Raw genomic sequence first — 25442 nt, 5'->3', positions numbered from 1 at the left:
ATCATTTGCACTCCCTCAAAGCAATGTAACCTACTGGTGAAGGACATGGACTTCAAAGTTAGACCACGAAATTCAAATTCCAGCTCCGGCACTTACTGTGTGACCTTGGGCAAGTCACTGGACCTCTCTGTGCCTCAATTTCTGGATCTGTAAAATGGGGACACTAAAGGTACCTATGTTGTAGAAGTGTTGTGATTGAGTCAATGCATCTAAAGCTCTGTCTCAGTGCTTGCTATTATTCTTAATGGAGTCACCCTGGGTTTCGAGTCTCTTAGATCTGAGAAAATACATTGTCTCCACAGTGATTTAACTTTTCTGTGGTAAACATTTGCAAGGAGGCCGGGCAGTGGGGGATTACCCTGGCCAAAAGGGATAAATAGACCTAACCGAAAGCAAAACAAGACCTAGGGGAAATTTGTTAGGAGTGAAATCGAATGCAGAACCTACAATCATGATGGCTGGAGGCCTTAGAGACAACCTAAGCGGAAGTGCTGTGGGAGCCAGCTGGGGCGCAAGTAGCAGCTATGGAATTCATCACTTCTGACCTCCAAAAGGCTAAGAGTCACAAATGTCCTTCCTCAGGTCTGGAATGTTCTATACCCCACCAGTCTACACCAGCACCCTGACCTGCTCCAGGATTCCAGCAGTCCCCCCCAAATTGCCTGTGGCCTGGGGCAGTGCTTCACAGCTCTTAAAGTCCTGCTCTAGAGGCCCCAGACTCGACCCCCACCCTTGCTGCATCCTCTCTTCCCCTCTCACTCCCTTGTATTGTGCTTGTCTACGTCCCCCATTATCACACCCTAGCCTAGGAGTTCTCTGAGCAGAAGGATTACATCCATGTCTCCCCCGTGATGCCAAACACCCAGCACATAGTAGGTGCTCAGTAAATATTGGCCCACTGGAAAGAGATTACCACTGGCCATTGCCTGGGGCAGGTCACCCTTTGGCTTGTAACCCAGGGAAGCAAGCAGCATAGGGAGGTGAGCGGGAGCCTGGAATAGCCCTCACTTAGCCTGATGTGTACAGTACCAGCCATGAAACTGCCCCCCACCCCTTGTTTGAGGACAGGCTCACGCCTTCTCTGATTACTTATCTGCAGGCACCCGAAGGGATACCTGTGGGGCTGGCCAGAGGGAGGACGTGGCCAGGCCCGGTGACACACATAGTGTTCTGTGAGCCCTGATAAGGAGCACCCTGGTTTACACATCGGTTCATTTACCACCCCCAAAAACAGGTCTACTCTTTGTGGACTGACTTCCCAGGCTTCTGTTACTTCCCAGGCTTTGTCACAGCTACTAGCGACTTGTTCTGTCTGAACCAGGCACAGTGGGGAACTGTGAACAATACATGCAGTAATTTGGAGTGACAGAGTGATTTTAGCATGTTTAGCATGTTCCAGATTCTAAGAAGTCTTGCACAAAATAATTCTGTATAGTGCTATTTAAACCAGAATAAGCCAAATTCACCTGACAATGGGACAATTTTTCACATAGCATTGTGGACGAAAACAGGGTTCTTTAATAAAACCAACAAGTCCAGTGACCGAGAGTAACCTGACAGGGTGATCTGATCATAAATTCCTAACTAAGCAGGTCATGGTGAGTAGTCACGCCCCAGGCATGTAAGGTCTTTAATGAAAGGCTTACCTTTACCTGCCCATTGTTTTTTGTGCTTCTAGGTTGATACACCCTTGATATGTCAGGGGTAATTCTCCTTTCCAGACCCATCGAAGGTGTAACCACCCTCAAGGCAGCACATACTCTTATTCACTATCCTGCGCCTTGCTTTCTGCCATTTCCACGTAATCTTCCTTACAGTCTCTCATGAATTTTAAAAGTATAAAAGAAACTGCAAAAAAATGGTCATTTTTCTAGAGCATTTGAGATCTTGCTTCTCACCAACTGTCGTCAGTTTGGCTCAAATAAAATCTTATAAAAACTCCTTACAGGTTCAGACACTCTTACCTTAACAGAGCTTATTAATATGTCCCAGGGTTCCTTGAAACACATAGTTGGGAGACCTGGACCTGACGGAAGGAAAAGAAGAAGCATTTATTACACACCAGTAAGAGGGCTATGCCCTGTGCCAGGTCCTGGGCGTGCATTTTCTCAGGCAATCTTTACAATGACCTCTAAGAGAGGTGTTAACGCCCCTGCCATAGATGAGAACCAGCTCTGACAAGTGAGATGGTCTTCCTAAAGACTGGAGCCCAGCTAGAGAGTCACCTAGGGCTGCAAAGTCTCTTGTTGCCTCTTGACCACGAACCTGCATTTGGATTTTCCTCTGCATTTGCTGCAGCTCTTGCTTACTGCTGCTTATCAGAGACCATGATTCCCAGAGGGAAAATGGGGAAAAACTCTGCCTGCCACCCAGCATCATCACTGACAGTTTGTATTTGGAAAGCTGACCATTGTGGACTGTTTACTTCCAGATCAGAGATACATCCACTCAACTGGGTCTCAATTTCCTCGTCTATAAAATGGAGCTATGGGTGGAGACAGGAAAGACGTGGTTATAAAGACGTAACTGAATATTGATTAGGTTCCCTCCTTAGTATGTGCATCCTAGATTTATGAGACCTAAATACTCAGCCTGCAATTTAGAGATACTGCCACCAGAGGGCGAACTAGACTGGGAATATAGCCACGTGGGGCTGCTCAACAGGGACTAGGTCACAGCATCCCAGGATTGCTTTTACAGGTTCCCCCTCAGGAGGTACTTGGATATAACAGAAATTATGAAGATGGTTCTGAAGCGCTATGAGCAAATGAGGCCCTGCATGAATTCAAGGGTGAATAAGTTTTCCACTATGTGAATTAATGCTATTTAAGATCTAGTCCTTGTATCTCCTTTGAAACTTAAGAATCACTATGAATTCCACCATCTAGGGACCTCAGGAGCATGAAAAACAAGGAACAGTATTGGAAACAGTATCAGTGCAATAAAGGCCTCACTTAAGTTTTTTTAATCTATGCAGGTTTCATTTTGCCACGATGACTTCTCTCTCTCCAAAATACTATTCAATGTTTCATTTAAAAGGATTCTTCTTAATGTTCTGAAATGAAATCTTTAACGGAAGCAAAGTCATAAAACCTGTATCATGTCAAAATTGAAATTGCTCAGCTCCCCAGCATTCTGTTACTCAGCTACTCTTTCTAGCATCTGCGTACTCTTGGGGGGCATTTTGGCGGCTCTCTCTTGCAGTGATAGAAAGCGAAGCTGTGTCTAAAAAGGACTAAACTCACTGTAATGTGAAGCTGAACCTCTGCAGCACCCTTCCAATCCACCTCCATACTCGCACAACTGTATCCATGAACAATGGAGTGGTTGTGTGTGCGCCTTTTGAAGGTTACACAAATGGTACGTTTTATACCGTGGGGCTCATTCTGCAGACTGTCATTTCCACCCACTATGATATATTGTGAGATCTTTCCGTGCCAGTGTGTGTAGACGTGGTCCATTCCTTTCCATGGCCGTACATTACCCCATTTATCCATTCTCCTGTTCACAGACACATACGTTGTTTTGCAATTACAAACGATGCTGCAGTGACTCTCTGTGTAGGGCTCCTGGTATGTGTGTTGAAGAGTTTCTCTAGGCTCCACAGAAATGGAATTTCTAAGTTATAAGATACAATTTCAATTTTGCTAAACTCTTCCTTGCCATTCTGCACTCATAATTCATTGAGTGTATATGAGTGTTCCCATTTCCCTCCTTTTCACCTACACTTGCATTTGAATGTTTGCCAACCCGATAAATTTATTGTTTTAATTTGCATCTCTCTGATTATTGGAGACATTGAACATCTTTTCAACTCTTCAGCATGGCTTCTTCAGTCATTATTAACCCTGTATGTTCCAGCCAGACTGTCGGCTCCTGGGGGAGGGGCTGGGTCTCACATCCTAGGCCCTCACAGGGCACACCAGCCCCATCCAGGCATACATTCTCTTCCGACCTTTCCCACCTGACCACCGTGCCCCACTTTGAAGCCCTACCTTCCGAGGTTAACAAGCCACCCACAGCTCCCCAGATACACCCTACTGGGTTTTTGTTCACACTGTGCCCTCTGTCTGGACCGCTGTGCCCCTTCCAATCTACCTGAACATACCTACTCATGTCCCAAGACTCATCTCAAGAGCTACCTCCTAATGAGGCCTGCTGTGACCACCAGCCCCGACCCGCCCCAAGTTCTTTTTGGTGCCACCTCTGGCCCGTATGAACTTCTCACTGCAGGTGTAAAACTTCCGAGTATCTGTTTACTGACATATCTCCCTCCCCACCAGACTCTGGACGCATAGAAGAAAGATGACGTGTCTCATTCATGTCTGAACTCCCAGTCCATTGATCCGGGCTGGGCCGAGGGTAGGTGCGCACTCCCTGTTTGCCAGATGGATGGGTGAGCCTCAAAACCAGCTTCTTCCACCTCAGTGTTCTGGAAAGTTCTTGAGGAGAAGGACGGCACTGGATCCGTATCGCTGTCCCCCACAGGGCCCATCAGGGCCAAGTGTTTGTGGCGCTTGGTGTGTATTTATTGACATGATGGTGTGATTGCCTGGTAGAGTAGAAAATGGCTTTGGTCGGAAATTCCTGCATTTTCAATCCCAGCTTCCTATTGGTATAATCTTGGGCAATTTACATGGCCTCTCCAAGCCTCTGCTTCCTTGCCTTCGTGCTAAGAGCTTTAAGGGCTGGTGTAAGGATGCGATAAGGTTGTGTGTGTAAAGCATTTGGCACATTATCATACACACATCACGGCGTATGTCTACGTCCGAACAGTATGTGGTCTGCTTTACCTATAATACTCTGGGTTTTTTCAGTTGCCACATGTGCTGAGCGGATAATAGCTACATAATCAAGATGAAGTCAGGTTTTTCTAGCTCAAGCACAGTGCCTTGCCGAAATTAGGTACCCGATATGGAAGTTGAGCTGAACTCAGCACCTTGCACACATCTCCCCGAGATGTGCCACAATTATTTCTAGCTGAAAGAAATCCAGACCCTGCAGTCTCATGAGAAACTTTTAACTGTCCCTTAAGTAATTTAAATTAGGAGACCAAAAAAAAAAGTAAATATTAAATCAAGCTAAGTTCACCTCCCCATACTGCATCCTGCTCCAATTCTACCTTAAAGAAGTCATTCCCTTCTGTGGGAGGACGGGCAGCCCTCCTTCTCCCGGCAGTGATCTGCTTTTGGTTTTTCCAAAGCATGATCACCATGGGAGACTGTTATTGGGGTGGTCCCTAGTGAACCAGTTCTGCCCAGAGGAATAGTCTAGTGCAGTCTCCTCCCTCTACGAGTATGGGCTTGGCCACACGTCCCTTTCACCACAGGGATGGTAACAAGCCAGTGCAAGGCGTGATAAGCTCTTGCACGTTGAATCTTGTCCCTTTGGAAGGCTCCTTTTGGAACCCGGTCACCACGCCAGGAAGAAGCCCAAGCAAGCTATGAGGAGAAAGTGATGACCAGCCAGGCGCCAGCTGTGGAATTCATCCCCGCAGAGGCACCCAGCATGTGGAGAAGCAGCCATCTTCACCGCAGATGCCACATGGAGCAGAAGTGGACCATACCTCCTTAACCCTGCCCAAATTGCACAATCATAAACAAATAAACGATAGTTGTTGTTTGAAGCCACTAGATTTGGGGCTGGAACTCAGCAAATACCACCCACTAGAAAAGTACGTTCTGAGAAAGCAGGGCCGTGATCTGGGGGTAGTGTGTGCTACTGGCTTGGAGACCCACTAAGTAATAAGGCTCAGGACCAGCTGCTAGACATGACTACCTAATCTGGAACCCCTTCTCCGGGGGCCTCTTCCCTGGGGCCCCAATTTCCAGGTCCCTCCCCTATGGTTACCAGGGACCCTTATCAGTTAATGGTAAGTTGAGCTCGCTGAACAGTTGTCTAGGCTGACATTATAATAAGTGCCGAGGTGGGTGGCTTCTGGCCAGGTGGATGGAGCAGCTCAGTGAGGTCATGGAGGACCAACGTATGCCACAGTGCCTGTACTTTTTCTGGTCAGAGCGTATCTGCTCAGAGTAGACTGAGCTGTGTAGTTCCTCACTCAATACAACAGGAAAGAGGAGTGTTCCCCAGCTCTCCTAGCAGAAAACAGAATCTCCCAGGAGGCCACATACACATACACACACACACACACAAACACACACACACCTTTCCTTGCATCTCATTGACCACATTGAGTCACATCGCCATTTCTGAACCAATCACTTTGTATGTGTAGGGGGAGGGGTCAAGAATTACTGGGAGACCAATCAAAACTATCCCTGGATTGGAGGGGATGTGACCAGATTCCTCTGAAGTCCACGGGCTCATAGGGAAAGAATGGGTGGCCGGAAATAATTGGGGTCCTGCTAGGGAGGGCAGACAAGGTATGATCGAGCAATGTCTGCTATAGGACCCCTCCATACAGGGCAGGAGGGAGAAGCCAGGAACACTGGGATTGAGACAAAGTCCTACTCAGCTCTCACATCCTTTCCTGGAATTATGGGAGGAGTGTGTGTGTGTGTGTGTGTGTGTGTGTGTGTGTGTGTGCGTGCATGCGGCTAGGGGGCAAGTCTGGGGAAGAGTTGGGGCCCTCAAGGCTTCTATTTCCCTCAGTTGGTCTCTGCAGCATTGAACATTAGCCCCCATCCCAACAAGAAGAAAAGCACCAAGCAGGGAGGAGAAGGGTTTAGATTTGTGCCTTTCTTTATTGTTAGCACTTTCTCTGAGTCGATGGCACCTCTTCTGGGTTGTATCTACTACTTGGAGCTCTTGCTTTTACTCTTTTCTCCGTATTTCTCATCCATTGCTTTCTGCAAATTCATGTTCATAGCGTTTTTCTGGTGCCACCGTCCTGCAGAGAGCAGGGCAGAAGCTAGCACAGGTCACCTAGAGGACCTCTGGAGTGCCCAGGCCCCAGGGGTGACCCACATCTCTCTTCCAGGCCCACCCCAGGGCTCTCTCTGCTCCTCTGGTTTCTCTCTGGATCTTGAAGCCCACACATCCTGCCCAATTAGGGGAGTGACTCCCTCCCACACCCCCAGCTCCCCACATACCCAGATCATCCGTCTTCCTGCCATGCCAGTGCTCCATGTCCCTCACTGATTTCTCAATCACCTCTGGGGTGTAAGAGGCCTTCATGAGGCTCTTCGTCTCCCTGGGGGCCCCTGTGGAACCCCATGAAGAAATCCCCCGAAGCCCCAAGTCAATGGAAGTCAGGTGCTCTAGAGTTCATACCTAGATGTCAGTTTCCCCTATGGATGATGGATTGTGGGAGGGTAAGGGACTGGGGAGGGTAAGGCAGAGGAAGGTATGCCTGGGCTTAAACCCCAGCTCCATCATTTGTGGACAGTGTGGCCTCAGACAAGTTTTAACTTCTCAGAGCTTTGGTCTCTTCATCTATTCAAAGGAATAAAATGACCTTGCATAGGGAAGATTACATTATTGGAAATTCATTGAAGCATAAGGCATGTGACAATTAATACCTCTATTTTCAGAAAATTTATCTCTATGTGTAAAGTTAAAATACACACAAAGAATTAAGTTACCATGATCAAGAGTCAGCTGAAACATCAGAGGACCAAATCCCAAAAGATAGCAAGGATTTGGATAATCCATTACAGAATATAAAAGAAGTATAATATATTTAATGTTTGGAGTCATGAAAGAGAATAAAAGTAGAAGCAAAGAATAAGAAAGCACCCAGAAAGAACAGATCAGTAAAAGAAGCAAATGAAATTTCAAAAATGAACCATAGAATAATTGAAAATTCAATGAATAATAAGAGGTCTGTTATTTGCTTTGAAATAATTGGGGTGGGGTGGATGGGTGGGTGGGAGAAAAGATAAAACAAGATTGGCGATATATCAATAATTGTTGAGGCTGAGTGAAGAGTGAAACATCTATTCATTAAACTATTCTCTCTACTTTTCTCTAAGTTTGAAAATTGACAATATAACATTTAAAAACAAATTCAATGGACAGGTGAAATAGCAGATTAGATACAGCTAAGAAAATGGTAAACTAGAAGATATAGCTGAAGAAATTAACTAGGATTCAGCACAGAGGAGGGAAAAAGATGCAGAAAATAGGAAAAAGCTGTTAAAGGTTGAATGAGAAGACCTAACATACGTCTAATTGGAGTTCTGAAGGAAAAACTGAGGAAAATGGGAAGAGGCGATATTTGAAAAAATAATGGCAGGAATTTTTTTCCAGAATTGATGAATAGCTAAGGATATGATCATTAGATTCAAGAATCATAATTCCCTAATCAGCATAAGTCAAAAGAATTTCTTACCTAGGTATATCCAAGTAAAATTTAGAATACCAGAGACAAAGAAATCTTAGAAGTAGTCATAGAGAAAGAACAGATTACTTTCGAAGAATAACAATGAGTTTGATTAACCATCAAAGCCGAAGAAAATAAATTAATATAATCAAAATGCTGACAGTAAATAATCAACAATCTAAGACTATTTAAAATAACTGTCTTCCAAGAGTGAGAATGGAATCAAGATTTTTCTGAGCCTAAAATTTACCAACAACAGAATCTAACCCCCCAAAATCTTCTAAACAACATACTTCAGAAAGGAAAAATGTGATCCTATTAGAAAGATCTGAGATACAAGGAATAGTGGGCAAAGGAAGTGGAAACCTTGAGTGAACCTAAATACACATCAATTATAAAAACAGTATCAATGTCTAATTTATGGGGTAATATGATGATGACAATGGTAGCTAACCATTTTTAAAGATTTACCGTGTGCTAAGCACACAGTTCTCAGAGCTTTACAGAACTTACGCATTGAATTTTCTCAACAACACTAAGAAGTAGGTATGATTGTCATTGCCATCTTACTGTTGAAGTCACTGAAACACGGAAAGGTTATTAAGCCACTTGTCTGAAGTCACACAGTTTGTATGTGAAAGATGTAGGACTCAAACCCAGACCCTGTGGCTCCAGAATCCATGGTTTAGACTATTTCGTTTATGTAGAATTAAAATTCTGTAAACTAATAACATGTAAGCTGAGACAGTGGTGGGGAGAATAAAGGGGAAGCCTTCTAATGTCCTTATATTAGTCAGGAAAACTTAAATACCTTGATTAACTTTAGAGTTTGTTAACTATGCATGTAAAAACATCAAAGGTAACCACTAAAGAATAGAAAAAGGACAAAAATTACATTGAGGCAAAAAGTAAAGGAAGGAGAAAAAAGCAAAATAGAAAAGGCGGCACAAATAGAAAACACAAAATAAGGTCATAGAAATGAATCCAAATATACCAATAATTAGAATACATATACATGGACTAAGCCCATTGGTTAAAAAACAGATGATTAGTTATAGAATAAATTTCCAGATATATATTATTTAAATCATAGTTGAAACAAAAAGACACACAGGGAGGAGAAACATGGCAATACAGAAAAAGATACAGTAAGCAAATATTAACCAAAAGCAACCTGGTCTTGTATTAAATTATCAGACAAAAGAGACTGTAAGGCAAAGGCACTATGAGAAATAAAAATGACTACAAATCATTCAGGTGATGTAATAATTTTAAACTTGCTGCATTAGAATAATCTCAAAATAGGTACAGCAAAATTGACAGAGTTGCAAGGAGAAATTGACACATCTGCTATCAGTGGAAAAGATTGAAAAGTACATCATTTAATAATTAATAAATCAAGCAAAGAATATTAACAAGGAATTAGAAGATTTATATAGAAATAATTAGCAAGCCTGCTCTATTAGACAAACATAGAATCCTGAGCCCAAGAGATTATTTTCAAACACATTGATCATCTACAAAAATGGACCATCTCTTGGTCTACAAAGCAAGTCTTTACAATTCCAAAGGACTGAAAGCATTACAAGCTATGTTCTCTAATGAGGATGCCATCAAGCTATAAATCCACGTTTTTAAGGCAGTTTTTAGTGTGTTTGGCATGCATGGGTTTACATACTTACATAACATAATGTTAAGTTAGAAATTTGGACTGAAGCCCTAAACATGATATCAGATATCCAAGCGAGGGGTGAAGCAGACTTCTCCAGATGGACATGTAAAGTAGGCATCTAAAAATCCGCCCAAACACCTACCTGTATATAATGGTCAGGTTGGGGAAAACTGGCTAGGATGTTTTAAGAGGATTTCTTGTATTTTTATGGGCTGAGTCGCCCCTCCCCAAAGCGAAGGTGGTGCCTGCCTCTCACATTAAATCTAATTAAAGGGACTTCAGGAAGGCCACTTGAGGAGTTCAATATATACCCAAGAGTTTGGGGGACACCAAGGTTTGAAGCAAAAGGCGTTGGACTGGACTGGCAGGGCAGAAAGAGTACACAGGCCAGCCATACGTACTTCTACAAGTACAGGGGTGGCCGACTGTTTCTGTGGACCAGGTGTGTGATGGTGGAGAGAGAACTGGCCTTGGAGCCATTTTAAATCCTACCGCTGATCTGATGCTCCTCACCTGTGTCCCTGCTTCTACTGTCCCCTCTGTGCTCTGTCTCAGCTCAACAGCCAGATGGATCTTTTGAAACATTACGTCACTCCTCTGTACAGAATCGTACAATGACTCCCAGTAAAAAGGCCAGGACGAGCTAACGTCCTCACATGGTTCCCCTCCAACTGCTCTTCCCCCGGAAATCCACAGCCTGACCTGCACTCCTTCCTGTAGGTCTTTATTCAGATGTCACCTGCTCTGCGAGGTCTACCCTGACCAGTCTATTTAACATCACGTAGGGGTTCCTACAGCGGGGCTAACACTATAAAGAAAAGCAAAGGGATTGTTGACAAAAGTCGGGCGATGCAGCTGGGAGAAGGAGAAGCTTCCCAGGTTCCTGTAAAGCCCTACCTGAACCTGGGAGGTGACACACACTGACTTATTACTGTCCTTTAAACTGCACGCAGAGGCTTTATACATTCTTCTACATGGGTGGTAGTTGTCACAATTAAAAAAGAGAACGCGTCTACAGTGGTTTAAATACAGGGATACAAGTTTGGTTTCCTATTAGGACATCAGTTAATATAATTTACCACATCAACAGATCAAAGGACAAAAATCATATGATCATCTAAATAAGTGCTGTATAAATGGTTACTACAACTCAAAACCCATTCATAATGTTTAAAAAATTAATGTGCACACTAAGAATAAAAGGGACCCTCCTTAATCTGATAAAAGAGATCTTCCAAACTGTTTCCATTATACATATTATATTTAATGGTATGATGTTAGACTCAAGAAGGATGTCTGCTTTCCCTGCTTACATGCTTCATTGTCCGGCACAAGTCAGCTAGGACAGATGGCACAAAGGTGGGAAGAGCTAGTGGTTAATAACGTGAACTCTGGCCCCACGCTGCAAGGGTTCAAATTCCAACTCTGATCATTCTTAGCTGTGTGGCCTTAAGCAAGTTATTTAACCTTTCCATGCCTTAATTTTCCTCTACCTAAAATAAATGGGAATTATAGCACTTATTGCATAAGTTTCTTGTGAAAATTAGAATATTTATAAAGGAGGGCAGTGCCTGGCACATGTTACATGCTATGTGTAAATATAGCCATTATTATTAAAAAGAAGCTCCAAAGATTCTACAGACAAATTATTGAAATGAGTCAGCGAGCTAAGTAAGGCTCCTGAATATAGCATTAATGTACAAAAATTAAAATTGTCTCTGTATGTACAAGCAGCAAAGTTAGAAAATGTAATTTTTAAAGAGATACCACTTGGCAATGAGCAGCAGAAAAAGAGATTCTTCTAAACAAATATAACAAAAAGCTGCATAATCTTTATAGAAAAGACTGCAAAATGTTATTGACAGATATTGAAGGAAGATTTAAATGAATGAAGCTGAATATGATATTTGTGGGTTGGAAAATTCATTATTGTAAAACTGACCCTAAGGTGAACTGTAGCTTCAATATACTGCCAATCAAAATCCCAACAGGGTTTTTCATGGAAACTGAGAAGCTGATTCTAGAATTTATACGGAAGAGTAAAGGACCTAGAATAGCCAAGACATTTACTGCTGGTGCTGGTGCTGGGGTTGGAGGAGGGGGGTTACTTAACCAGGTATCAGACTACTTATAATAGCTTGATAATTAAAAGTGTAATACTAGACCAATGGGCAGAATAGAGAGCCTGGAAAGTGATCTGTGTTCCTAAGAAACTTGATGGATACCAGTGGTACCACTGCAGGTCATTGGGGGAAAACCTGGAACTATTCAATGAAAGAGACTGAGACAATTAGGAACCCACAAGGAGGAATTGAAAATGACTGTTTCACTCTAAAAACAGAAATCAACTCCAGGTGGATTAAAGGCTTAAATGTGAAAAGCAAAACTAAATATTTTAGAAGATTATATAGAAAAGATTATCTGTATGACTCAGCATGGCATAGGATTTCTTCGACCTACTCCTCCTGGAACTTCCTCCCTCTCAGTAAATAGCAATTCCATCCTTCCATTTGTTCAGGTTAAAAACCTTGACATCAACCTTAATTCCTCTCTCTCACATCCCCCAAATCCATTTATTAGCCTATTCTGTAGGCCCTGCTTCACACAAATACCCAGAATCCTATTACATCAGGCAACCTTCACCATTACCTCCCTGGGCTACCACATTACATGATGGTGCCCTCCAGAGTTGTGCAATGCACTAGCCCTGCTCCCTAGACCAAGCCACCACCATCTGTCCCACCTGGATTTTTGCAGTCACCTCCTCACTATTTTCCCTATTTCTGTCCCAGTTCCGCCACATCTATTCTCAACACAGCAACTGGAGCAATCCTTTAACCTAAGTCAGACAATGCCGTCCTCCTGCTTAAAGACCCTCCCTGGGCTTCCCACCGCTTAGAGAACTTGCATGGCCTTCCCCACCTTGCCTGTCTCTTGTCTGAGTTCTCTCCCTCCCTTCTGCCCAACCACAGGAGCCTCACCAACCGGGAACGTCGAGTGCAGAGGCTAAGCTGGATGGGTGGAAATAGAGAGTAGGCACAGGGGAGGCCCACCGACAACAATGTCCTAATTCCCAGTGCTTGTCAACTTCTAGAGTGTAATTACTACTATGGCAATTATAAGATAGCACCGTGACACCAATCAATCAATCCAGAAGAATTTAACCATCGACTCTTATGAGCTGGTACGACACACAGTTGTGTTTCAGAGGCTAGATGACAGGCACACAGATTGTTTTTTATAGTCTGCTTTTACATTTATGTAGAATCCATATAAAGTTGTAAGAACTGTTGCATGATAAACGTTGAAATGACAAGGGGAAGGCCAACTCCTGCGGCCCAGAACAGAGGACAAGCTGAGCTGTATTCTCTCTTCCCTCCCCCAGCACCACCCCTTCTCTCTAAGCTCAAAGAAAAACCCAGGCAGTTTAGAGGCAGAAGGAAAACCTGGATTTGAGCTTCAGATCTACCTTCTACTACCGAAAAGTCCTGGGCAAATTGTTTCCGACCCTTCTGTGAAATGGAGCTAATGCTCCCTCCTTACCCCCGTAACAAACAGGCCTGACCCGCAGGACACTGTCAATGTTGGAGTCTCCAACCCACCCTTTTCCCCAGGTGGTGCCTTCCCCAGGCTCTGGGAATGAAAAATGCCCCTGTCATGCGGGAGACCCTGCTCGCTGCGCCATTTGTTGTGCCGGGCGTCCGGTGGGGTCTCTGCTCCCGCTCCCCACACAAGAACGCAGGATATGGTGAGTCCAAAAAGGAACACCCACGGAGCCATAGGTAGGGGAGTCATACCACTATATTCTCTCTGGTGGCACTATACTCTCACTGGAGGCTGGATCCACACTGTCCGCAAACCGCCATCCGTGCTTGCCAGCCCAGCCGCCATCTTCTTGCTAGCCCCCATTCTCTCCTCTCTTTCTGCTAGTGTAGCCACAGCAGTTATATTAGTGGCCAATGCCTCACTGGTTACAGCTGACGGCCAACTAGCCACAGCTGATGGCCATGCAATCACAATTGATGACCATTTACTACCTAAGCCAGCACCTATCTATGTGAGGCCGAGAGCCTGGAAACTGCTTTCTGGGGCTCTGCCCCCACAGCCCCCTTGCCCGCTACTGAGCCCTCACTGCATGCTACAAGCCAAGCGCCTTCATGCAGCGTTTCAGAGAGTCCTGCCAACAACCCAACGAGGGCCATCTTACTATATTGTCCCCATTGTATGAAAAAGGTGACTGAGGCTCAGAGAAGTTAAGAATCCTGCCTGAGGCCACACCCAGTGAATGGCTGAGCTGGGCTTTGAACCAGAAACCTAACGTCACTGAGACCAAAGATGCCCAGGCCAGGCGTGCCTGGGTCTCCTCCTGGAAGAGTAGGACACCAGAGGTGCTCAGGAAAGATAGGAGCTGACTGCCAACTGGGATGGGTCATCTGCACGATGAGGATAGACTTGCCAGGGAACTGGGCATTTCCAGCACTCGGCACAGGGCCTGGCAAAGAAAAGGGCCTTGATGGCCATGAGATGGGTGTCCCAGGAGATGTATCCTAGGGTCTTATCCATAGAGGTTCAGGAAGGAGTGGACACCCCATAGGCCCAGTGCCTTGGGGACCATGGGTATTCACAGCCCCCACCCTTGTCCTTTGACCTGACCTTGAAACAAGTTTGACCGCATGTTGTAGCCCAGATCGTAGTAGTCTGAGAAGGTGGAGGTGATTTCCACAGAACTCTGCGTCCTGCTGGGCCACGAGCTTGCCCTCTTCTGACCCTCTAGGACTTCACCAATGGCCTTTCGAGCCTGAGTGGGAATGAGCAGAGAAGAGACGGGATAGAAAAGCAGGATCAAACCGCAGATCTCCACTTTCACTCCCCTCCCTCTGACCGCGTGCTCACTACCCTTAGCCTTTCAACCAACCGCATGGCTGAGGAGCTGGAATGGCTGAAGGCCCCTCCTCTCTCTCACCCCGCTCCGCATCCCACATGGGCTAGGGGCATCAGCGATAATAGTGATCATAAACCTCCTCCTGTATTGAGCACCTACTGTGTACCTCATTGGGAGAGGTCTTTATAAAGTGTTTTATAGACTAGGGGACTGGGGCTCAGAGCAGGGCTCCCCTGTGCACACAGCTGGTGAGCCGCAAAGCCTGGCTTGCCTCCTAGAACTGAGGAATCACACTAGTCAGGTCTAGGTGGCTCTTTCGACTGCATCGAGGCAAATTCCGTCCTTGTACCAATGGGGACACTGAGGCCCAGAATTATTGAGCCCAGGCCTGGGAGCCAGGAGACCTGGCTTTGTTCTCTCTGGGCTTCTTAGAAGAGAGAAATGACCCCTTGCCAAGGCCGAGAGGGGCTGGGAGAGTGAGCGACCACACAGCCAAGTTCAAACTGGGATAAGATGCTGCAAGTGCAGCAGGACAGTCAGGACCGTGGTCTCCCAGACTAGCCGGTGGGTGGGCTCACTGCTCCTTAACGTGACAGCATAGCAGGGGACCCGGCCCACAACCTTGTGGTGCTGGATCCTCCACGTGTTCCGTGTGACCTGAGCAGATTATCTCACTTCTTTGAGCCTCGGTGTTACCATCGGTTAAAAGGGCAGCAATAACTCCTGCCCCGTCTACTGCACAATGAAGTTGCTATAAGGGTTGAGAAGGTGGTTTTGAAAATGTGTCTCAGTCAGCCAGAGCAGGAAGAATCCTTAGCATGGGACCAGAAATGGCAGATGAGTTTTATCTCAACTTTCAGTTGATCGGTAATGACTGCCTAGAATGGTCTATCTGGTGGGGAAAAGGGCCAGCTTTGATTAGTGATGTCTGCCGTGGATGCAGGCTAGGAGAGTTATGGTATGTATGCCATGCACTTGATTAGTGATGTCTGCCATGGATGCAGGCTAGGAGACTTATGGTATGCAGGCCATGCACTTGCCAGCCTGATCTAGTCCAACTGCCTCACTTTACAGATGGAGAGACTAAAGTCCAGAGAGGGGAAGTAACTTATTCAAAGTCACCCAGCACTCAGGGCAGAGCCAGGATTCAAACCCAAGTCTTCTGATTCCCAATCAATACTGTCCATCCATTCAATGCTGTCTTTAGATGTGTGGGGGTTAAAAGCATCTAACTCAAACACAAGACTAATAACTGCCAAGTCATTAAAGGCCAGGGCTCCAGAATCTGCTGGCCCTCATCAGTTTGCATCCTCATCCTACACAAAACTGGGTTCACATACTTAACTCTTCCTAAACGTTGGGCTCCTTATCTGTAAAACGAGGGTAATAGCACCTTCCTTGTTGGGAAGATGAAATGAGTTGATACATGTAAAGAGTTTACACAGTGCACAGTACCTGGCACATAGCAAGTGCTCAGTAAACACTACTCTCTGGTGATATTATTACAGGGACTCTACTCTCAAGAGCAGGTTCCTTTGGGGTCCTCATGATAAGTCTCCGTGCATAACCCTCCTGCCGCCCTTAGCCTCCTGTGCTGACACCTGTTCCTCAGAAACCAGCTGGTCCACCACGTTGCTCCCAAACTTGTGACGGATGTTCTCAGGAATGATGCTGTCCCTCTGGCCCTGGGCCCCACCGGTGGGGCTTTCCTTCAGTCCCTGGCATGGCTGAGCCTCCTCTCGGAAGGTGGCCCTGCTCTCTGTTGAGGAGGGTCTGCAGTCCCCATTCTTCAGGGACCCAGGCCGTGGAGCCATCCCAAGGGAGTCCCTGCTGACAGCCGTCGGGGGTGGACACTGGACCCCGTCCAGGTGGGCGTGCCCCATGGGGCTGCCCCTGGGGCTGCCTCCCCAGTGCAGGGATGGCTGTGGGGAGACTGGGGCCTGGTACTTGAACTTGGAGGCATCCAAGGGGTTGTGGGCAGTTCTCCTGGGGTCCGTGTCCTGCTGGCCTTCCTTGTCCAGATGGACCCTGGTCAAAGCAGTTGTACCTGAACAGGAGGAAGAGAGATGGAGGGAGAGAAGGAGACAGACAAATGCAGAGAGTGGAAGGCAGGAAGGGAGACAGCAGTGGGGGTGGGGAGGGGGGACGGACACAGAGCTCCAGAGATCCAGAGCAGAAAAAGGGATGGGAATAGAGAAGTCACAGGAGACAGATGCATGGGTGAGAAATTGGGAGGGAAACAAAGAGAGAGAAAGTTCAGCTGCTAAGCCTCCCACAGGACACATGGTTTTTGATAGCCCATGCGTGGCCATCCTTGAGGCCTCGCTGTGTGACCTAGAGGAAGGAATGTGACTCCTCTGTGCTTTACTGTCTCTGACTCCATTTGGTTAGTTCTCTTTCCCACGTAAACCCCCTCCTCCCCCAGGAATCTAGTGAAGAAGCCAGCAGTCCTGGAAGCTGGCACAAGGCAATACTTGGCTGGGCCCAGTCACAGGGCTAGAAAGGACCAGAGCTGGATCTGGGGCTTTGTCTTTGTTCCCTATTTAGAGCTGCTCCCCCAACCTTCACTTCCCTCTGTTCTCTGGGCTCATCGGGTAGCGTCATCCCTTCCATATCCCCTGCTCTCTCTCAGCACCTCTCCCACCCGCATTCCTGCCCCTGACTCCCAGTCCGAGGGGGTTTCCTGCTCCCTCCCTGTCTCCTCATCCTCATCTCCCATCCCTGCCTCCAGCCAAAGAAACTGCTGCTTCTTCCCTACTGCGCCCTGGGATGTCCCACCTCCCAGCATTCGCCCGGCTGGCTCTGCTATCTAGAAGGTCACCCCCTCCTTTTCCCTAAATCAAAATCCTACCTTTCCTTTCAGTGCAGCCCCACCCGGAAGTCCTCCTTGACACCCACCCCAAGCTGCGGGGCAAGCTCCCTCTTCTCAACTTTACAGTTCTGCCCCCAATATGCTCTACGTATCTCTCATGACCCAGAGTTTTCGCTTTCTCCGTCATTGTGAGCTACAAACCATCTTGTTTCCCCCCTCCTAGATGGGGGCCATTGAGGTGGGGTCCATGGGGGAGTCAGTCCTGGGCCTCCCACAGCACCCCCCACCCCACCCCCGAGAGCCCTGCGCATCCAAGATGCAGGTGAAGCCCATCCGTGAGTGAGGGAACGTGGACAAAAAATGGGTTCTATGGAAAGTCACCTCACAGTGTGATCTGATATGAATTCCTAACTGGGAAGGTCGTGGTGGGCCTATAACTTCTTTAGTAAAAGGTTTTATGCCAGCCCTGTCCATGGTTCTCACGTATCTAGGTTAACACACCTTTCTAATACCAGAAGTAATACCTCTCACAGGGGATATTAACCCTCAAGAGAGCACATAATCTTGTTAACTGTCCTGTAATCCAATCCCCGCCTTGTTTTTTCCCACCTCCATGTAATCTCCTATGTTCCCTCCTTAATTTCGAATGCATAAAAGAAGCTGCGAAACTATTATTCTCCAGAGTATCTGAGATCTTGCTTCCGAGCAGATGTCATCGGTTTTGGCTCAAATAAACTCCTAAAAATCCTCTACATGTTTGGACCTTTCTTAGGTCAACAGGAATGAGAAGGTGGCTGCAGAGCGGTGAGACCCAGAGTCACACCGCACCTCGTTGAGTCTAGGGTGAGACCAGACAAACTCCCTCCCTGAGTCTGGGTTCTGCCCCAACAAGCTGGCAGCTAGGTAGGTAGGCAAAGGGGTGCCTCTGGGGGAAACGAAGGCTTCCAGGATGGGGACTTCTCAAAAGAGTGGAGTCAGAGGGCTTGAAGAGAACCCAGCACCCACTTGCTCAACCAAGGCCCCTCCTCCTGCTCATGAAAGACTAGGCCTGAAGCAGGGATGGGCTCCTCCTGGGGTCCCCCAGCTTTCAGGGCTCAGTTCCAGGGCGGTGCTCCCTCTTTCTTCCAGGCTGCACTCCTGCTGCCTCCTCTCAGTACATTCTGTGGAATTGCCTGCTCGCCTTCGGCCAGCCCTTTGGGGTTATGATGTTTTAATGGCCAGGACCGTATTTGTATCCCCCTGGCTCAGAGAGCCAATATACTGTGTGTCCCTGAAAATAAGACCTAGCCAGACAATCAACTCTAATGCGTCTTTTGGAGCAAAAATTAATATAAGACCCAGTATTATATTATGTTATCTTATGTTACGTTATGTTATGTTACGTTACGTTACGTTACGTTACGTTACGTTACGTTACGTTACGTTACGTTACATTATATTATATTATATTATATTATAATATTATATTATAAGACCTGGTCTTATATTAGAGTAAAATAAGACCGGGTCTTATATTAATTTTTGCTCCAAAAAACACATTAGAGCTGATTGTCCAGCTAGGACTTATTTTTGGGAAAACACAGTATTCACCAGTTCAGGTGTGTGGCAGGTGCTGTTCCAGGCACTGAGGACACACGGTGAGTGAGTTAAACGGGCCAACAACACCTGTCCTCTTGGAGGTCAATGTCTGTTGAATGAATGAATGAACGTCTGCAGTTGGCGTTCCAAGAATCTCATTGCAGCTCTCCTTGTCCTCCACTCCATTCCTTCAGCTCTGAAACAGGTAGAGCAAAGCCTATTTCCCTTGCTCTTGTGAGGATCCAACGATGAGTCTTCCGAGTTTTCCAACTTTGGTCACTGATCAGAATTCCCAGGGGCACGTATTAAAGAATACAGATTCCTAGGCCTCTCCCAGAGCTGCTGTATCAGAATCTCAATGGGAGAGGCCCAGAATCTGGATGTTTAACTAGGCCTCTTGGTCATTCGGGTCATTGGAGAAAGCTTCCAGCAGGAGTCTGCCTGACCTCCCTGGACGGCCTGTCTCCCACTTCTCATCTGCCAGCTCCAGCCACTATGCACTCACCCGTGGACACCTTCCTCGGGGCTGGTCTGAGCCAGTCACAGCTGCATTGAAACCTTTCCCCTTGTGCTCAGGGCAGAGCCTCCAGCTGGAGGACCTGCCGAGGACTGGCCTGCCTCTCTCCTACTTCCCTCTCCTACTTCCCTCTCCTGCCTTCCTGCCATGTTGAATTTCTGTCAAAACACCAGCCCTCTTTCACCTCCAGGCCCACACTGTTCCCCGAGTCTGGAACACTTCTCCCCTCCTTGTGTTAAGTAGAAATTAGGAAATGGAGGAGGAGGGGTGGGAGGGGGTCCATGGTGCCTACAGAAAAAGCTCATAACTAGCCTTGATTACCTGCCCCCAGCCACTACAGATGACAAGAGGTGGTCTAGGGCAAGATAAGGATCTGAGTCAACAGACCTTCACCCATCTTAGAAGGTCACGCTCCCCTTTGTCAACCCCCCTCCACACACACCCCGTGGAAGAGCATACACGTTTCCCCACCAAATCAATATGTAACTCCCTTACCCTACCCAGCAAACTATGAGTCCTTGGGACAAGGGCTGTCTCTCTCTGGCCCTTGAGCTCTCTGGCCCTCGCTCTCTCCCCCTTTCTCTCTGCCCCTTTCTCTCTCTCTCTCTCTCCCCCTCACCCCTCAGGCCCACTTAATCTAGGCCTGTTCTCTTCCCTGAGAACATATCACTAATAAACCCTGCTTGCATATTAATCAGCTTGCTGACCTTTGATTCTTCACTGCAAGAAGAACTGAGCCTCCCATAACTCTTGGGCCACACCACTCCCTGGGCTTGGCTCACTCATGACCTACGTGGACCTCTCACCCACAGAGCCCGGCCTCACCAACCCTCACTCCACTGTGTTCTCTCACAGCCTGCCCTTCCGGCTGTGGATGAAGAAAGGGGTTCAATGGGAAGTAACCTCACAGGGTAATCTGATCCCAAATTTCTAACTGGTCATGCCCCAGGCATATGACTTCTTTAGTAAAGGGCTTTCTTTTGCCTTAAGCAGCCTGTCCATTGTTTCTGAGCATCTAAGTTCACACACCTTTGAAATGCCCCCTTTCAGACCCCTCCTTCTCAGGCGTAACCACCCTCAAGAGAGCCAATGATAACTGCCCTGTACTCCACTACCCGTCTTGCTTTCTCCCATGTTCAGGTACCCATCATTTTCTTTGCTGCCCTCCTTACTCTCAAATGCATACAAGAAACTGCAAAACTGTTAGTCTCCAGAGCATTGCAGATCTTGCTTCCCAGCATAAGTCGTCAGTTTGGCTCACATAACTCTTACAAAAATTCTCTACAAGTTTGGTTGTTTCTTACATGGACCCGGTGCATACAACGGGCTGACGTGTCCCCTCTGAGCCCTGACGAGGGGCAAGGTGGCAGTCATAATCCCCAGGCTGGGCAGATGGGAGGCGCTCGGCCGTATTCCTTTCCCTCCCTTTTGCATTCCCGTCTTCAAACAGAATGCCCAGAGGAGGTCAGTGCCACACAGAGGGTCTGGAAGCGGGAGCAAGATTGAGGGAAACGGAAGGGTTGTTCCTGCTGCCCCAGGGAGAGCCTCCAGAAGCCCTGGGTGTGCACTGAGTGTCCCTGGCCAGCATGTCCCTGGTCAGCCCGTCCTACCTGCTCGGTGGCCCAGATCCATGGACTCTTGCTCCAAGCTTAGTCCTGTAAACAAGGGAACACTGTGTCATCTCAGATGACACGGAGGCTTCTAAATGGGGATAAGCCAAGAGCAGAACAGGGAGCCCTGCGGCCATCTGCCCAGCCCCCGACCAGAGGCCTTTTCATGCGGCCTCCAGTGCGCTCTGGCATTCAGGGTGCCCCCTGCTCCATCCACCTACCACCCCTGGCACTGGGCCTGCCTCCTGGACCCCTGTAGGCTCTACCCTTTCTGGAAATCCCTGGCCACCACCCCTCACCACCACCACACACACACACCAGTGGCTCAAAGGCCTTTCTCCAACAGCCCGGGGCCTGGGCTCTTCTTCCTCCTCCCCCTTCTGTACCACTCAACACTCCCCGGCTGTGGGTACAGAGCCCCAAGCCCCGCATCCTGGTGACTATTTGCTTCCCGGCAAATAGGATTTTGGTCCATGTTACCAGCTGGTCATTCAAGCTCAAGGCGGGGAGGGGACCAACTTGGCCAACATGGAGGAGAGCCGAGAACAGGAACCCACTTTGGTGTAACCTCAGTCTTCCCTCCCAAGACAGGCCTTTGGGACAATTCTGGCATCTTGGAAAGCATGTGCACCTTTTAGGTTTGTGTTCCTTTTTCCTAGGTGATCTTTCACTTATTCATCGTCTCTTATCACAGGTGTTTTTTAAGGTTTTGTGGATTTTGGAATATATTATGAATAAGATCAAACAATTTATTGTATAATGATGTTTAGTCCCTAGACCTCAGGGGCAAGTACCTTTGTAATAAGGGAAGCATAAAAGCAGCCCGTCAGAGCTGGAAGGGAGCTTTGAGATGAACTAACCCAACCCCTTCATTTTGCTGACAAAGAAACTGAGTTCCAGAGAGGCAGACTGATTTGTCTGAGGTCAGCAGCAAGTTGTTAAGCTGATAAGCTCACGTCAGTTTAAGAACTGGATTAATGTGTTCTCCTGAAAAGTCACCAAGGAAAACACCCAATTAATGTTGACACTTAATAACTGCTTGGTGATTGCGTAGCTTCTGCTGTGACAGCCAGTGATGCCAACGCCCTGGTATTCACATACTGCACAAAATGCCCTCTGGAGTATGGGCTGGCCCCAGCGACTTGCTTCTGGTCAGAAGAGTATGACAAAAGTAAGAGGATGGCACTTGCAAGATTAGATTAGTGACTTCGGTCTTGTTCATACTCTTTCTCTGGCTTTCCTTGGCTTGCTGGCTCTGATGGAAGCAGCTGCCACGTTTTAAGCTGCCCTTATGGAGGGGCTCAGGTGATAAAGACCGAGCAAGTCTCTGGCTAACAGCTCATAAAGAACAAAGACTCTTAGTCCAACAGGTATCAAAGAACTAAAAGAATCCTGCCACCTGAATGAGCTTGGGGGTGGATCCTTCCCCAGTTGAGCCTTCATAGAAGAACACAGCTCAGTGGACACATTAATTACAGCCTGTGGGAGACCATGAGCCAAAAGACCCAGCCAAACCACACCCAGGATACTGACCCTTAGAAACTGTGAAATCATACATGTGTCCCTTTTTGAGCATAGTTTTAAACTGTTAAGCTTTGTGGTAATTTGTTATGCAGCAATAGCTAACTAATATATATTTTGGTACCAAGGATGGGGTGCTGCTGTAACAAATACCTAAAAATGTGAGAGTGGCTTTGGAACCAAGCAGTGGGTGGAACCTGGAAGGATTTTAAGAAACATGACAGAAAAAGCCTATATTGCCTTAAACAGACTGTTAGTAGAAATATAGACGGGAGGATGCTGCCACTGAAGGCAACAAAGGAAGTGAGAGAAATGTTATTAGAACCTGGAGAAGTGTCCTTGTTATGGAGTGACAGAAACTTAGCGTCGCTGTCACTGCCAGTTTTGTGGAACACAGAGCATGTGACTAACTGGGTGATCTAGCTAAGGAGAGGTCCAAGCAAAGTACTGAGGGTGCCTCCTGGTTTCTTCGTGCTGCTTGTAGTGAAGTGTAAGAGGAGAGAAACGGAAGAAGGGACTGTTAAAGAAACAGGAGGCAGGACTTAGTAGTTTTAGACATTCTCATCCTCTTCAGATGCCAAAAGATGCTAAAATTAAGAAGTGGCTTCAGAGCATTATATCCGGAAACTGTAGCCAAGGGTGTGACTGTACAACATTTTGTTAAAACCTTGAAAGGATCAGAATATTATCCAGTCACACAATGGGTCCTTAAAAGAGATGAAAAATAAGCTTTACATATTCTCTTAATGGAATAATAGGGCCTCTTCAGAAGTTTAAAAGTGCCATCTCTCAGCTGCAGTGCCAGTGGAGAAGACTTATCTCTGGAGTGTCACAGTGTTTGAGAAAACTGTATTGGCAAAAAAAACCACCAGGTTGGAGTGAAAGGGACACATATAGTACAAAATGAAAATGGTGGACTCCCAAATTCTACTGGCAGATAGTAGTCTGAGAAAATTACTCAGCTGCAAACATGCCCTGTATTTAAAAGGGGCTACAGGGGGCAGAAGCAAGGATTCATAGGGCAGAGCTGAGAGCCATGGAGAATTACTTGCACAGTTTGAAACCTAATAAGGAAAACCCAACATTTGCCTGGCTGGATTTCAGAATTGCTATGGACCAGTGACTCCTGACTTTTGTGTTCTCCATTTTCCTCGTTTTTGAATAGGAATGTCTGCAGCTCTTCTCCTATGCCTGCCACACCGTTGTGAGCCAGGTGTGGTCAGGGCAGGCACATTATTTTCACAGATCTACTGATGGAGAAGGAATGAACTCAAGAAAGAAATGACGCCCGAGGAATCTCATCCACACCTGGGCCTGATTTATAGGTCCAGATTCTAGCTTTTAAGGTGATGCTATAATGGGATGAGACTTTTGGAGATCTTGGGAAGGGGTGAATGTAATTTGCACGTGGAAGAGACGTATGTCATCTGAGTCTAGAGGTGGGCTAGTGACATGGCTTCTGTGACCCCTGTTCCTTGGCATTCACCCACTTGAGTAATTCCACTGCACCTTCCCCTGCACCCCCCGCCCAAGTGTGGGCTGGATTTATTGACTTGCTTCTAACCAAGAGAATATGGCAAAAATGAAGGGATGCCATTTTCAAGAGGAGATTATAAAAGACTGTGACTGGGTCTTGTTCACATTCTCTCTGGCTCAGTCACTCTGATGGAAGCATCTGGAGAGTCCCACAGGGCAAGAAACAGAGGGTGGGCAGCAACATGTGAGGAACTGAGGCCTGCAGTTCAATATTCCTACCCTGTGAATGGCCTTGGAAAGACAGCCTTCTCTAAGTGAGCCCTGAGACGAGGCTGAAGCCCAGACAGCAACTTGAGCACAGTCTGTGAGAGAACCTGAGACGAGCTTCCATTGAAGCTGCATATATGTTCCTGACCCACAGGCACTGTGAGATAATAAATGCTGTTATTTTGAGCCACTGCGCGTTGGGGTGATTTGTTATGCAGTCTAGTAGATTAGTCTATCTTCACAAAGACTCAGTGAGCTGTTCAGAGAAAGTATTAACTCACCCTCTTCACAGATGGAGAAACTGAGGCTCAGGAAAGAAACAGGACCTCACCCAAATGGTGCTGAAACCAACCCCCACATCTTCTATCTCCTTTCAAGTGAGTTTTCAGCTCCTGCCCCCACTCCCCATCCCTAGCCACCCACCTAAAGTACCCACTGCAGCCCCCCCCCACATCTGCCCAAGTGGCAACACCAGTCCGGAGCAGCCTGGATGGGCTTGGGCAGAAGTGTGGCTTCACTGCCAGTTTCTGACCTGGAGAGAAGGTCCCGAGAGATGTTGGTCAAGAAGGGAGGAAAAGGAGGTCCAGTTGCAATCCGGGCGCTCTTCACTCACAGGCAACTCTGAATGGAGAGAAAGAAGATGAAATCTGTGTTATGAGAGACTCCCAGCCCACCCTGCAAGCCTCTGCCTGACCTTGCCACTCTCTTTCATAATGTCAGAAAACAGGTGACCCACTCTGGTGTGTGCTGAAGCCCAGGAGGGTAGATCTGCACTGCACAACTGCTGGTGGAGGCCAGTGGATGGTTGCTAGGGAGCAGCCCT

General features: G+C 47.0%; 1 protein-coding gene across 4 annotated transcripts in view; it reads right to left on the bottom strand.

Annotated features, from left to right (window-relative positions):
• The window catches only part of CIMIP4 (ciliary microtubule inner protein 4), a 31909-nt gene extending 6492 nt beyond the window's left edge, over positions 1–25417 (bottom strand). For 2 of the 4 annotated variants that reach the window (XR_012494116.2, XR_016020716.1), the window contains exons 1-6: positions 25314–25417; positions 25152–25240; positions 21356–21400; positions 16440–16885; positions 14610–14754; positions 1965–2026 (exon numbers count right to left, since the gene is read on the bottom strand). Coding sequence is in view for 1 of the 4 variants with exons in the window: in XM_019719637.3 (XP_019575196.2) it covers positions 6756–6850; positions 7053–7163; positions 14610–14754; positions 16440–16885; positions 21356–21377 (819 nt within the window). In the remaining 3 variants the exon portion in view is untranslated. Of the gene's footprint in view, positions 1–1964; positions 2027–6578; positions 6851–7052; positions 7164–14609; positions 14755–16439; positions 16886–21355; positions 21401–25151; positions 25241–25313 lie in introns of those variants that run through there. The other 2 variants (XM_019719637.3, XR_012494117.2) reach the window with 2 other exon arrangements.
• Between the last annotated feature and the right edge of the window lie 25 nt (positions 25418–25442).

The sequence above is a fragment of the Rhinolophus sinicus genome, chromosome 1, assembly GCF_057876585.1.
Source record: "Rhinolophus sinicus isolate RSI-liver-muscle chromosome 1, RSI-T2T, whole genome shotgun sequence".
In the NCBI taxonomy this organism is placed as follows: domain Eukaryota; kingdom Metazoa; phylum Chordata; class Mammalia; order Chiroptera; family Rhinolophidae; genus Rhinolophus; species Rhinolophus sinicus.
Note: the sequence above shows the minus strand (reverse complement) of the source record. Positions and strands in the feature narration are given on the sequence as shown.